Source organism: Aplysia californica, unplaced genomic scaffold, assembly GCF_000002075.1.
Source record: "Aplysia californica isolate F4 #8 unplaced genomic scaffold, AplCal3.0 scaffold00038, whole genome shotgun sequence".
NCBI classification, from domain to species: Eukaryota; Metazoa; Mollusca; class Gastropoda; order Aplysiida; family Aplysiidae; genus Aplysia; species Aplysia californica.
The window spans coordinates 55,796-70,082 of record NW_004797308.1 but is presented as its reverse complement, the minus strand read 5'-3'; the positions used below and the strand labels follow the sequence as shown (position 1 = coordinate 70,082).

Here is a 14,287-nt window from a genome sequence, read left to right as displayed (position 1 = left end):
GTGACCCGGTCACTCCATCGCCGATCCAACTAAAAGAGCGCTGTCTGTACGCCGTGAGTTGAGAGTGCCGTAAAACACTTTACAAAAACAAACAATTGTAAAAACATTAGGCTCCATAAGTGCCGAAGCCAGAAATCAGTTTATCAGGCAAACATTGGGTTGACAAGGCGTCATAAAATTCCTGCCTTTTTGTGTTGTGGGTTACAGCCTAGGCTAATGAGATAACGTTAAAAAATGTATCAATTGTTTAAAAAAAACTTAAAACAAATAGCTACGAAAGGTGCATAGTGATTTGATGCAGTGAGTAGAAAGGCCTGTGACGTATTCTGTAGTTTCAACATTTCTTTCGTTTTAGTAAACAGTAACTACAACACGCACACTCACAAACATTTTTAAAAAGCCTAGGCAGACCTCTTTTTCGTTACACCTTTGTTTACATGATTACTTTACTTGACTACAACCTGTCCTTGACACCCCAGGAAATAAGACCTATCCGTGGATATATTACAAATATTGAAGCCAGAATACTGGTTTTCTATTTGATTAGTAAAAACATATGCTGTTGGGTGGGCAGCCCTGTGCCAGGGAAATAATATGCAGTGGAGTCAACCTAAAAGGATCATGATTTATTGTCCAAGAAAAGCACCATAAGAAAATATAATTCAGAATTTTTTTCCTTCTACTTAAGCAGCCTTTCTAAACTAGATTTCGGCTCCACTTTTGATTGTAAAGCACATAAAGCTGGGAGATGCACTGTACAACCTCTGTTTATTATTATGTACAGCAAAATTGTTTCAAACTGTCGGGTAATCAAGATTTATAATGAAAGTGAGGTGGTCTTACAATCATTTCAGGGAATGTGTTTCAGACAAGAGGTATTTGATTTTAATTTGTGTCTTAAAAAGTTCATATTCTGAAGGACAAGCCCTGTTGTACAGATGAATGGATGTTTTTGCAGATGTTTGCTTGCCCATTTGACTTACTTTTTATCTAACAACGCTTGCTGCATTTGTGTTTGTCTGTGCTAGCAATCTTAGACATTAGAACTGCTGACATGAGATAATTACAGATAATTTTATGCACTGGTGCCCCTTTAAAAGAATAATAAAGTGGTTGTTTTTTATTCTTGTGCTTTTCAAGGTACCGGTTTGATGTATTGATTTGGGGGAATTGGTGAAAATAAAGTAATATTTATTTGACGCTTACCACAGTTATTATACCAGAAGTAGTTTCTTCTAAATTATTGAGACTATGCTGGCGACGTGGCCTGCACGCTCCTCGACTTATTTTTCTATTTTGTTCGAGACAGCCATGGGAGTAAAAAGAGTTTCACTTCGTTCCTACAATATTTAACAATTACTCTATCAATTAACCCTTTCAGACCGTGCAGAAGTTGCAGTAGCTTAAGTTCTACTTGGCCTCTGCACTAAAGGCAGTGTAACTTGACTGTCAGAGAAGAGTGCTTATCAGGGCTTCTTGTTTGACTCAATGTACTCAAGCCAATTATCTTTAATTCTGGCTAAGGTCTTCAAAGTAATAAAGGGTTTTATGAATATTTTATTTGAGGCTTTACAAAAAAAATTTTTACACTTCGAAATGCAAATTGGGGGTTCAAGCGCATGGTCCCAATTAACTTGTTTCTTCTGTTTGTAATCATTTGTAGCTGTCTCAAGCAAGTAAATACAGTCTTAGCACAGACATAATGAAATCAGCAGGACACTAAAATCTTTTCATTTACAAATTTCGCTTTGATTACATGTTTCAAGTACAAAGAATAAATGTAAGGAAAAATTAGGGGCCTGAAAATCTGTTCATTATGTGCACGCTAAACTGTATTGTTTGGAATTGTGAGAAGCGTTACGCCAAGCTTGAACAAAGATAGATGGTATGTCTGGAGGCTGATCAGGGGTCAGTAAAAGTAAAACTATAATTTCCTGTAACGCTCTGTTTGCTCTTTAAAAAGGCCTAATATTCTTTGGGATTAAGGAAGTAGGGGGGGTTTTTGTTGTTTTTTTGCATGTATAGTCTTTTCCAATACACCATCTTTGAAGAATTGAGGCTTTTCCTTGTTTTGTACTGATTTTATTGGGGATAGTGCAGTGTTGAATACAGTAAAGGACTTTTATGAAGACTTTTGTTATTAAATTGTCATTGTTTATTTCTTTGTCCCCCAGGTTGAGCTAGCTCTGTGGGACACAGCGGGACAAGAGGACTATGACAGACTGAGGCCGCTGTCTTACCCTGACACAGACGTCATCCTCATGTGTTTCTCTATAGACAGTCCAGACAGTCTGGAGAACATACCGGAGAAGTGGACGCCTGAGGTATTGTCATGGTTTCTTTGTGACATTTGATAATTACATTATTGAAATGCTTTTTCTGTCCTCTTCTTAATTTGGTACTTTTTTTTTTTTTTTTTTTACTGTAGTACAAACAACACACCCCCGCCCCCGAAAGGAGTGGTAATGATTCATTGTATTTGTAAATAATATAAACCTGCTCCAAAGTAGACTGCTTTTTTTCTCTCCTTTTAAATCTATAATTACAGACCCTATAACAGTCCTAAACATTCTCAGCTCTTCCAGGAGCACAATTACCTTATCTGTGATCTAGTCTAGGGATCTATAATAGATGTACTTCCACAAATGACTTCTGTCTGCTGGGATCTTGTATCCCCCTCAGCCTGGGTTGGACCTTATACTTGTACTGTAGGCAGAGTCAAACCAGCCATTCATCAACATTGTGGAGATAAGGGTGTAAAACACTTACAACTATAACTGAAAAAGAGAAGACCGTGGCGAGGTCTGTTTGACCTCATTCCTAAAGAGGATGATCACTGTCCCAGGCTGGGACTTGTAACAACAGAGTATCAAAATAATGACCATTAGGAGAAGAATTGCTGCTATAGATCTATTTTCACACTTTGAGTGCGGTTCTTTGTTGTCAGCATTAGTACAAAAGAGGAAAAACCTCTTGTCTCATGCAAGTCAAGTGGTATAGTGTAAATTAACAATGCCTTTTTCTTGCTTTTGAGAATATTCCTCATTTCGTTAGAATGTTTTTCATACAGCTGCTCTATTTTTAACGACTGTTTTAAGTTGGGAAAAATGAAGTTGACTGCAGTATTTAAGTTGAAAGCTTTGGCATGTACCATCCTTTTAGTGCAAACTGATCTCATCTGATTCAATGAACTTGGTGGCTTAGCATCAAGTGATGCCACCTGCACAGTTGCTCCTGTAGGCTATGTGCAATCTTTTGACTCTGAGGAAGAAAACCTGTCATGACTTAATATTCAGGCATGCTTTTATAGATGATGGGTTGAAGAAGGTAAGTAAATGAGGAAGGCTTGGTTAACATAAATTCTCACATCATAGGTGTGGTGCAGAAAACAGATTTGCTATTTTGTTTATTTTTTCTACCTTTCTTTTTGTCTGTTTACTCTGTATGTGTTGTGTAGTCAAAAATAAGAGAATCAAAAGTATTCCATTTTCATGTACCATTTGGGTGAATTAAATCTGGATCAATAACAACAACAGGTGAATTAGAGAAAGGGAATTTTTTTTCGTCAAAAGCAAGACAAATGAACAAGCTATAATTCACTTGAGCCTGAGCTATTTTCACCCAACAACTTTTTCAGCCTGACAGTTTTGGGGTATATTGAATCGTTGACCACAAAAAGACTGTGAAAGCTATCATAATTTTTTTAATGCAACACCAGAAATGAGAAATAAAGAAATACTCTCATTGAAAAAGAAAACTGTGCATCTAATTTATCCAAATGGTTTTAATTTTATCAATATTTTGAAATGGCAATGTTTGGGGGTTAGGCAATTTTTTTTTGCACTCAATTATCGATTGATAAAGCTCATCCTGTAAGTACACGGGATTAGGCCTGCGGGGTGTCCCGTAAATACAGGGGATTAGACTCAAGTGAGTTAAGATTTATACCATCACCATATACCCAAAAATTGACAATCCATTGATTCCACAGTGCCGGGACACTTTACTTTTCTAAGAACTTTTGTAGATTAGCTATTTCTATAAATGTACGTTTGATTGTAATGCAACAGCGAATCTATACAGTGACAGTGGTCTGATCTTAGCTGAGTGCTCACAATTTGTACTGGGAAGAAGGAAGAAGAAATTTGTCAGTTGTAAAGCAGTTATTATACTCCATAGAAAAATAGAAAGTTTGGATCTATAGTTATATTCTCACAAAGATATGAATGACCTTCGCTTGTTTGATGTACACAGAAAAATATTTCCATTTGCTACCTTAGTAACAGACCTGTAAGTGTTCCCCGGCAGTTTTGACTCTGACTAAAATTTTTCCGCCCTGGCTGGCCGTTTCTGACCAAGCGTTTCTGGCAGGCAAAAATTTTTTTGTGTTTCTTTGTAACTGTGATTAATGTAGAGACTTTACGAGTTTGTAGATTTGGAGGCAGATCTAGATATACAGTCCATGCCGGCTTTAAGCACAGTCATCGGGAGAAAGCTTAAGCGTGCTTAAGTGCGAAGTAGACATAATCCAGAGATTTTCATGTAGAAAATTCCCCGTGCTATTCCCTTTGTTTGTAAGTAGGCCTATAGCGGTCCCGCAAAAGTGTGCACTGTTATTTAGACACCCGCCATGGTAGTTTTTGTTCGCTTGTTTGTTTTTGTTTTGTGGTCGAATGGGAAATGAAAACTTAATTTAGACGGCCTGTCACGATACAGCACACTAGGCCTACTGTAACACACTGCCTGTGCGTACCACTGCCCGCTGTGCCACTCATACCACCGCCTTCATCCCACCTCGCGCGTGATACACCATCAGGATTAATGGATAGCGAGGGTCAAAGGTGAAATCGCAGCCAGCCTCCCTTCCTCGTCTCCCCGACTCTCTTTGTATTTTTTTTTTTGTCGTGTGTAGCTTTGCCCTAGGCCTAGGCTAGATCCTATGTCCGCGCGCGCGGCTGTTTGCATCTCTCTGCCTTCCTCTCCGCCCGTGTGAGTGTGTGTGTCCATCACTTGCGTTCTTTGTGTTTCTCTTGACACACTCCACTGCTGCGGTGTAAACTGTGTTCAAACTTCGATGGGTCATCATGAAAATATTGACTGTCTTGTAAATGAAACGTGCTTGAAGCCGAAGTTACCATGCTTAAAGGCGTGTAATTTATATAGCAAAAATTCGGTAAGAGCCGTTTAGCGTGCTTGAGTCCGAAACGTGCTTTAGGCCAGCGTGCTTAAAGCCGGCACGGACTGTATATAGGTGCTTTGTCTTGAAAAGATGCCTGAGGAGCACGTTGTTTCTCAGCTTGATGATCCGAGTCGCATTAAGGCCAGTGTGAAAAATAAATTCAAGTGGACATGACTAGAAGAAAGAGACAGCAATGGAGGCCTTCTTTCAGATTACAATCAGAAAATCACGATACAGCCTGGCATGATCTCGGGTGTTGATTAGCCCCCGCCCGGGACACTTGATCTAAAATGGTGTATAGCTGTAGAATCCTGTCACCAAGTCACACAATCCTGATGCCTGTGGCTCTCAATATCAGAGTAAGTGTAAGTGATACCCAGCAGTTGATTACATGGACTTTTTTACTTGGTCTGATATTTTTCTTTTCCAAGCTGAAAATGCCTCCAGATGGCAGTTTAGATAAATTCTAATTTTTTAAAAGAATTTCTCCAGACCCCCTTAGTTGTTAATCCTTGCGCCAGCGGTGCTTGGATGCCGCGCCGGCACGCTACACTCCTTCAGATTTTCAGGAAATTTTGTAAGAGGCACTTACAGGTCTGTAGTACTGTTGAACAAAACCTCAAACCGGGTATTGTCAAATACTGAAGGTTATATTCCTTTGTTCTTTTTTCAGGTTCGTCACTTTTGTCCAAATGTTCCTATAATACTTGTGGGTAACAAAAAGGATCTTCGCAACGATGAAAGTACCAAACGTGAGCTCATGAAAATGAAACAGGAACCAGTGAGACCAGAGGATGGGCGCGCCATGGCTGAGAAAATCAACGCCTACTCTTATCTTGAGTGCTCTGCTAAAACCAAGGAGGGCGTGAGGGATGTGTTTGAGACAGCTACCAGAGCTGCGCTGCAAGTGAAAAAGAAGAAGAAGGGTGGATGTGTTGTATTGTGAATAAGTCGCTGTTTTCTTCAATTCCCCACAACAGGGCTGGTGAAAGGAGGACTGCATGAAATTTTGTCTTTTGAAGATATTCCTTTTAAAATTATTTTTTTTTAAATACCAATTTTCAACTTAAGATTGTTCAATTATAATTAGTGTAAAAAGACGGATGCTTCCCGACTGAAACACAAGAAAGGCCATATCAGAGTGGCATATGATCACAGTCATATTTTGTGGCTTGTGTGATTGCATATATATTTAAGAACAAATATAAGCATCAACTATCTATGGCTGGAGAATGAGGTAATGGAAATGTTTTATTTGAGTAAATTCCTCATCTGCAAAAAGTTTGTACTACAGTTGAGTAAAATTTCAAGCATTGTCTCCTTTACAAATTGTGAGCCCCTTAGAATAATGTTCATGAATGTATTGTTTCGGGCAATGCAGGAAAGGCAGTGAAGCATGGCTTATGGGTGATGTCATAAATTATGAATTGACTAAAGTTTTGAGTGCTGTATGAGTGTTTTCATTCTGATTGTGTCATGGATATCTTCACATGTGTTTACTGTGCTTGTAAATGACTAATGTGGAGCTTTTTTAAAATAACATTGGTTTTTTTTTTTTAATTTAGTAGTTATTGACTCTGTGCCTAGCACCTTTCTTGTTTCAAGAATTATTCCAACAGTATACTGCCCTTATGTTCTGATGTTCTATCTCTAGGATATCTTGAGTTGTTTTGTTGGGTTTTTTTGTAAGAAAGAATGCATGTATGAAAATAAAAATACTTTGTTCTGTAGACAGCCCCATTAGAATACATTTGTAGTCAGTTCTTTACCTCTACTGATATAGTCATTTTTCATACACACAAAATATTTATGCTTCCAAGTATGGAATGAAACTGTAAATGTGTTATGATGTCTTTCCGTCTATTTTTTGTATAGCTTATGAATTGTATTGGTGTTATGTAAGTCTGTCAAACTCATTCAAATGTTTGCGTTAAGTATGAATGGTGATACATGTGGTGCTACTTTCGTAGGTAAACAACTGCACTGCAATAATTTTTTAAACAAATATTACAACTCTTTAGATACATACTCCTATAATTCTTTCTACATATTTCCAATGACTGTCATTGTACTTCTTGAGTGATGACAAAGTCCAAAGCATCTTTCCTGCATAATTTTAAAACTTTGCTTTTTCATGGGTAAACGGCTCGAAGCAGAATTAACAGATATTTGAGTCTTTTTTCCTATACTCCAAGGAAAAACTTGTCATGATACAAGCATCTTCAGAATGCTGCAGTGACCCCGTGCAACTTGACATAAGATTTGTTGCTTTTCTGTTGCCCTCACTGCTCAAAAAGTGAAATTATTGATTCAGGTACAGAGTTTATGCTCTATGCAGGTAAAGCTTGTCCTATAAGGAACCTTTTAGACACATTAACCCTTTTGTACTTTTGCTTTACAGGATATTATGCATTTTTGGATTTTTTGACTTGCTTTGGTTTTTCGCCATGTGTCAGTTCTTCTGTTTAAGTTTTCTTTATTGTGTTTGGATGTGAGCAGAAAAGTTTACACTGTTGTACATACCAGGACTTCTGAAAGTCATTATGTTTTCATTTCACAATCTTCACAAGCAAGGAGTGAAAGAGAGCGCTAGTTTAAATTCTGCCTAGAAAGGAAAAGAAAAAGGAAAGTAGAACAAATGCAAATATACCAGGCATCAGTAAGGCGTATTTGGGCTATGTGACCGATGTAGAGCTCGAAACTTTTTTTTTATGCGTTGCAGGTTTCATTATCCCCGACCCCCTTATGTTCAAAGTGCAACTACATGTACACAGGTTACTAACAGCACTGTGGAGAAGTGACAGAAACTTGTTTTCATCTTGCCAGCCTCTTACCCCATGTGATTAATTGAAAGTTCATTAATTTGTCAAGAAGAGTTCAGGTATGCATGTAAAATGCATTAGTCATTTGGTGCGTGGGATGACATATGTTGATATGGTCTAATAATTTAGTTTCAGTTTCAAGTTTAGCGTTCTTGTTTTAACAATGAGCGTGGATTTTTTTGGCTAAAATGAAATTTAGATTCCAACCTATGTGTATATTCACTATGCAATCATATGTATCCATTGCTTTTCACATCATGGTATCATACCAAATCTTTCTGGTTCTTCATTCTGGTATACGTTGTAGCCTCCATGTCTTCTTTTAAACGATATGAAGCTCGGTGTTTGATCCCCCTGTCTCCTTTGACGCAACACATTGATACTCTTTCCGCAATTAATGTTCTTACTATATTGAAATTTATATCATTTGGAACCTGCGATATATTGTCCTAGCAACTTTGTCAAAAGCTCTGTATTTGAATATGTTGACTATCATATTGACATTTCAGATTGTGGGTGATTAAGTACAAAGATGAAGTACAAATACACCTCTCTTAAGGTCTTGCATTACATTTATCTCAAGTTCAACCCCCTTTTTGTGTATTTAGTTTGCTTAGGGTTTGTCATTGTATTTTATTTTTTTTATATTTAATTGCCATTTGCTCATCGCGTCTGTGCCTTTAGAAGATCGCAACATCAAGAAACTAAAAATCCTGAAAATCTTATGATATTGCACTTAATTTCTTTCTTAATTATTCATGATACATATGTACATGTTTTGACTTCTCATATTTCATACCGTACATAATTAATTTCCAATTAGTTTTTATTTTGAAATCTTTTGGAATGGCTGCTTTCATTGGAATTTTTTTTTTTACCCGAAAATTATCAAACAGGGTTGAGGATATAGATGCATGAAAATTGGTGTAATGGTATAAGTAATCTTTCTTTTGTCGAATAATTTTGTAGTCAGTGGTAAAGGAAGAAAACGTAACAGAAGTACTGGTACCTTGATTTTGTCATTGTCACTCACAGATGTTGTTGCTCGTGGAACAAACTGAGTTTGAATTTGCATTTTAATCCAGCAAATACATTTTTAACAGTATCTGTAAACAAATAAACTGAATCCTCATTAAAACTTTGGTGATTTTGTGTTCTTATATATTTGCTTATGTCATATGATTGTCATGGAAACTTAGTGGTAATTATACTGCTGGCATTTTTTTGGTGTTTTTTTTTTTTAGCAGGAGCTTGAACACTGGTTCAAAACTTCCTTGCATCTTAATTAACAGAAATGTTCAGAATACTCATGTGCTCTGATGAATCACACTTCTCTACTCTATGCATGTGTGCTGATTTTAAGCTCATCAAGGACCAGTGTCTGTGGTAATGGTGTAGCAGTTACGCATTGCATGCAGAAGACCCAAAATAGATTCCTTAGTGGGAAGAATTTTTATGGAGTCTTTCTGCAAATTGCAAGGATGTTGCTCCCTCTCAGCCCAGAATGGCCCTGGCAGGCAGTGTTAGAAGTTGAAGCTAAATGAACTAAATTGTGTCAATTAAGGTGTAAAAACATCTCTACAAGAGAAAAGAAAGTTCACCTGGAAATTGGATGTCATGCTTACTGACTACTTGAAGTTCTTTATTTCAACGAGGATCGGCCATGCTTTTTGACTCGGGACACGAAGCACAGTGTGCACACTACACCCAATTTGTTACATGAAAGACAGCCACGGCCAGCACAGATGACTTGTTACAAAATGAGTAGGCACTAGTTGCCCCGGTATACAAGAAGGACAGGCACAGACACAGATCACATATATTACGTGTACCTCAATGCCGGTGGCCCTTATCTTCAGTGGGTGTGGGAAGGGGGACTTCGATAATCATTTGTTGAGGTCACTACAAAAGCGATATAAATATAATTGGAACTGAAGCCCAGTAAGTATTTTAGGCTGACAACAGTCTCTCATCTTGAACATAAACTGCCTAAATTATTGACAGTGTTACTGTTACTGTAGTTAAATCAGACCCTGTCTGTCTCTCAGAAGGCTCCCCTGTCCACTCTGAGATGTCTGTCCATCGCTTCTTTCCTCTTCCTCTCTTTTTTAGTTTGTTTAGCCCCTTCTACTGTGGGGCGCTCCGCTGTGGTCAGGTGGTATCATGCTGGACTGTGGAGTGGATGGGCCTAGTTAAAACTGGATGTTCTTGAATTTTGGACATTTTGTGGAGTTTTCAAGGCCTTCAGCCCATTTGGCTCGGTCCTACCTGAGACGGCGTAAATTCGGAGGCCCCGCCTCTTAAATAACCTAATAGCGTTGACAGGAGTGTAAAACCTTTACACCCCCTACCCCCCCTCCCAACCAGGGCAGTGCTACAGACTGAAGTTGTCTTTAGCCTTTCTCAAAGGGGGATATTAACATGTTCTTATGCAGAGTAGAATTTTGTAAATGGGCTGATTTATCAATGTCACGCTCATGCTATGCCGGAACAGCATAGAAGGAACTGCTACTTTTTTTCTTCATCCTTACTATGGTCATTTTCCTCTTCTTCTTTTGTATGTTTGTCACTCTCTTGTGAACTGCTATTTCCGGGGTGCCTTGATAGTCGAAGCAGACTTCGTTGCTGTTTGGGCTAGAGAGGTGAGTAGAGCAAACCTGAGTCCCCGTTCGGACTTCTCTGTTGACATCCACCCCTTGGCGCTCATATGACCTTATGCAGTTTCGAGCGCCGTAAAAACTTGCTACAACAAAACAAACCCATACACTTACTTACCTTCCACTGTTCCTTGGTGGGTGGTTGGCAGGTGCTCTGGTGTGGTTTGCTCCTTCTTTCCTATCAAATGTATGTGATCTATCGTCCTTATCACTCCTTTTCGGGGGCCCTTGTGGTTTAGATAGAGGTTACGGTGTTCGCCTCTCATTCAATGGGTCCCAGGTTCGCAACCTGACACTGACAGTGACGGGGGGAAATAAACTTCTTTAAAATGTTCTCCTTTCCTGCTCTTTTTTAAACCATGCTTTGTTGTCTGCTCTCGTCGTGTAATCATACAGTCGCAAGCGCCGTAAAACACTAACAACCCCCCCCCCCCCTCACTTTGGTGAGGATCCTCGCTGCTGCAGGCTTAGACTTAAGAGGGCCATGGACTCGGTTTCCTGTTGGGAAGTTATTTTATCCTATATATTCCTGCTTGAGAAGTTATGTCCCAATCTCCCTAGGTGGGCGCTGACGGGCAGGGTCGAAACAGCCTGCCTCCTAAATAATCTCGATTGTGTCGATGGATCCCGAGAGTTTATTAAGCTTTCGATCAAACTTACTGTCACCGTTTCAGGTAGGACGGTCTTTGCGGGGCCACTTGACTCGTAATCGCTGTGTGGTATAGTCGAGACATCCACCATTGTCGAGGAAAAAAAGCAACTGTCTTACTATTAGACCGGCAAATGTTTTGGACAGAGGAAGTACATGTACAATATATCATCATCAAGTGCCATATCTGCGGCAGACATCGGTATTAATATATATATATATATATATATATAAATTTGTTTAGGTCATAATATTATAATAGCAACCCAAACCCCCCCCCCCCCAAAAAAAAACCAAAGGGGGGGGGGGGGGGGGGGGGGGGGGGGGGCTGGTTAGAAGCGGTTTTTTGTACCGATGATTGTCTTGGACAGGTGGCCGTTAGAGCAGGTTCGATTGTCTTATAATCCAAAAGTATTAGTTTTGACCGCACGTGTACTTCACATCAAGTTAATTATACATGCGCTTCAGCAGAGCTAAGTGGATTTGGACTTGAGGCTTGAACTTGATTGCTTGAATTATTTTTAAAAAAAAGTTTTTATGAATAGTTTTGATTCGGAATAAGCATACAATGTATTTGTTTTACAAGAATGTAGGCCTACATCTTTGGACTTATTGAACCAGTGTAATCGACACTCCCCCTACAATTACAATTTTTTTTAAAAATCTCTTTTTTTTAATGGATATTTAATTTCTCAAAGGTATTATAAGATTAAGAGAAATCAACTTCTCAGTCATTCCCCTTAAATTGAATCCAACTTTAACCAACAACACTTTTGAACAACTCATAAAAGTTCAAAAAGTTGTCTTTCTCACCTGTTTTATAGTACATGACGTAATACAAATACATGTAGATTGCAAATGTGTCCTCTCATTCTAATTCAAAAGTCATTTTCCACAAAGGTCGGCAAGATGATATGCCCAAAGGGAGCAAACACGATTAATGATTTTCAAAAGTCATAGTAAAGAGTTTTCCCCCTTCTAAATTAGTTTGTATCAGGGGACAGTAGTAAAGAATACTTACATTTGTAAAATTAATCTAAAAAGATAATTGCTTTTTGCGAGGCCTACTTTTTATTTTTATTGGTTGTTTCCCGTTGACAACCCCGCCTTTTCAAGATCATGTCACTGTAGATATTCTGTATCATAATATATATCGATGGGCCACTTTTAAAAGGAAAAAAAAGTTCATGAAATTGTGCCATTGTGGACAATCTATTTCAGGACAAACAGAGATAGACCTATACCCAAGACAGACTATAGGCCTACCGTGTTCATCCGTCTTGGCCTATACTCTAGCCTTAGCCTTAGTTTAGTGGTCGACAAGTTACAAGCCAGGTCGGTGGCTAATACACGACTTAGCCTGTCGTACCAGTTCCAATGGAGTGATATAAATTTGTTTTAACTTCAGTTGCTGATCATGGGTTACCCAGGAGTTTAGAACGTAAACTCCTTGTGGGTTACTATTTTCCGACCAAAATCCACCCCGGTTTGGTTGGGGATTATTATTTTTTTAATTTTTTTTTTTTTTTTTTTTTTTTTTTGGGGGGGGGGGGTGATTGTTGGTTTGTTGATGCTGTTGTTTTGGGGTTGTTGTATTTTTTTTAGCGTTATCATTAAAATACTTTTTTTCTCCCTTAAGTACGCCAAAGTGCTCTACGCCGGTGGGTACACATGACTTTTTCAGGGGCGAGGGGGGGGGGGGGGTCACACAAGAAAATATCAGTTTTGTTTCATGAAACTGGAGCTTATTATCAATCATCCAGTTCTTGATATCATCAATGCACAAATCGATGACGGCAGCCAATGTAGTTCCCCGCCCACAAAAAGAAAAAGAAGAGTAGCCTGCTAAGAAGAAGACACAGAATTAGGCGAAAGTGGAGAATTCTGTGGACGAAGACGAGCTAGGCCAGGGGAGGCCACCCTCGTATTTATTTGTGTCTACTCTACTGTTGGAACTCTTCTTCGTTTTTATCAATGCCACAGAATTGCTATTTTCCTTCTGTCATTCATTTCACTTTCGTTACAACACAGTCAACAATGTCACCCACCGGGTTATTTGCACCCTCACTTTGTCGAACCTTTTCTGGTTTGTTATCCCGAAGAATTGTCCTTCAAACATCGTAAGTGAGATTTCATAACAAAATGAATGGTACAATTACTCTTGGTAAATCTAATTAGATATTCTAGATCTAGAAATCTAGATAGATCTAGATCTAGATCTAGATCTAGATCTAGATCTCTAAATCTACTAGATCTAGATCTAGATATAGATCTAGATCTAGATCTAGATCTAGATCTAGATCTAATATAGAATCTATACCCCACAGCCAGAGATAATTTTTAGGATGATGTCTCAACTCAGCAGACAGACTCCAGAGTGAGTAGATTTTAGGTTAGATTTGCCCAACCAGTCCAAGTAAAAGTGAATTCTCTTGTCTCGAGCCAACTAGTCTCGACTAATCTATATATCTAGATCTAGATCTAGAGACTAGGTCTTCTTGTGTAAGAAAGAAAAACAAGATATAATAACTCTGAATGGACTACTGCACCGTCTCAAATAGGCCGGTGATCTTGTAGTTCCGTTCGTTAAAGTCCATGATCCATTTGTTTACATCCAGAGAAGAAATCCAGAAGTCTTGATGATCAAATACTATTTGAAATAGGCCAGGCTACACAAAGAATAGGGATGCAATCTAACTGCATCAAATTAGGATAAAATTCAGGGGGGCCTCCATATTTTTTTTAGGTCAGGGGGGCTTCTTGACTTTAACGAACGAAACTACAAAATAGCCAATAGACCTTCTAACCTCTACGCCCGCACAAGAATCTTGGGTGATATTGTAGTTCTGTTCGCTATAGTCAAGTTGATGAACCTCATCAAGAGCATCATGTACAAAGGGACAAATTGCAGGGTTGTACATGATGGCCAGCTCACTGACAGCTTTGACATCAAGACTGGTGTGAGACAGGGATGCATACT

At 38.7% G+C, this 14,287-nt stretch overlaps 2 protein-coding genes across 3 annotated transcripts in view; both read left to right on the top strand.

The window, feature by feature from the left end:
- RHO (ras-like GTP-binding protein RHO) overlaps positions 1–9,139 on the top strand; it is a 31,784-nt gene extending 22,645 nt beyond the window's left edge. The window contains exons 4-5 of one of the 2 annotated variants that reach the window (XM_013091486.2): positions 2,172–2,324; positions 5,853–9,139. In XM_013091486.2, coding sequence (XP_012946940.1) covers positions 2,172–2,324; positions 5,853–6,125 — 426 coding nt within the window. In that variant the 3' untranslated portion in view covers positions 6,126–9,139. 2 annotated transcript variants of the gene reach the window in all.
- Positions 9,140–13,242: 4,103 nt separating this feature from the next.
- The window catches only part of LOC101852600 (NADH dehydrogenase [ubiquinone] 1 alpha subcomplex assembly factor 3), a 12,917-nt gene continuing 11,872 nt past the window's right edge, over positions 13,243–14,287 (top strand). Inside the window, exon 1 of the mRNA XM_005091936.3 lies at positions 13,243–13,427. Coding sequence (XP_005091993.2) covers positions 13,282–13,427 — 146 coding nt within the window. The 5' untranslated portion in view covers positions 13,243–13,281. The remainder of the gene's footprint in view (positions 13,428–14,287) is intronic.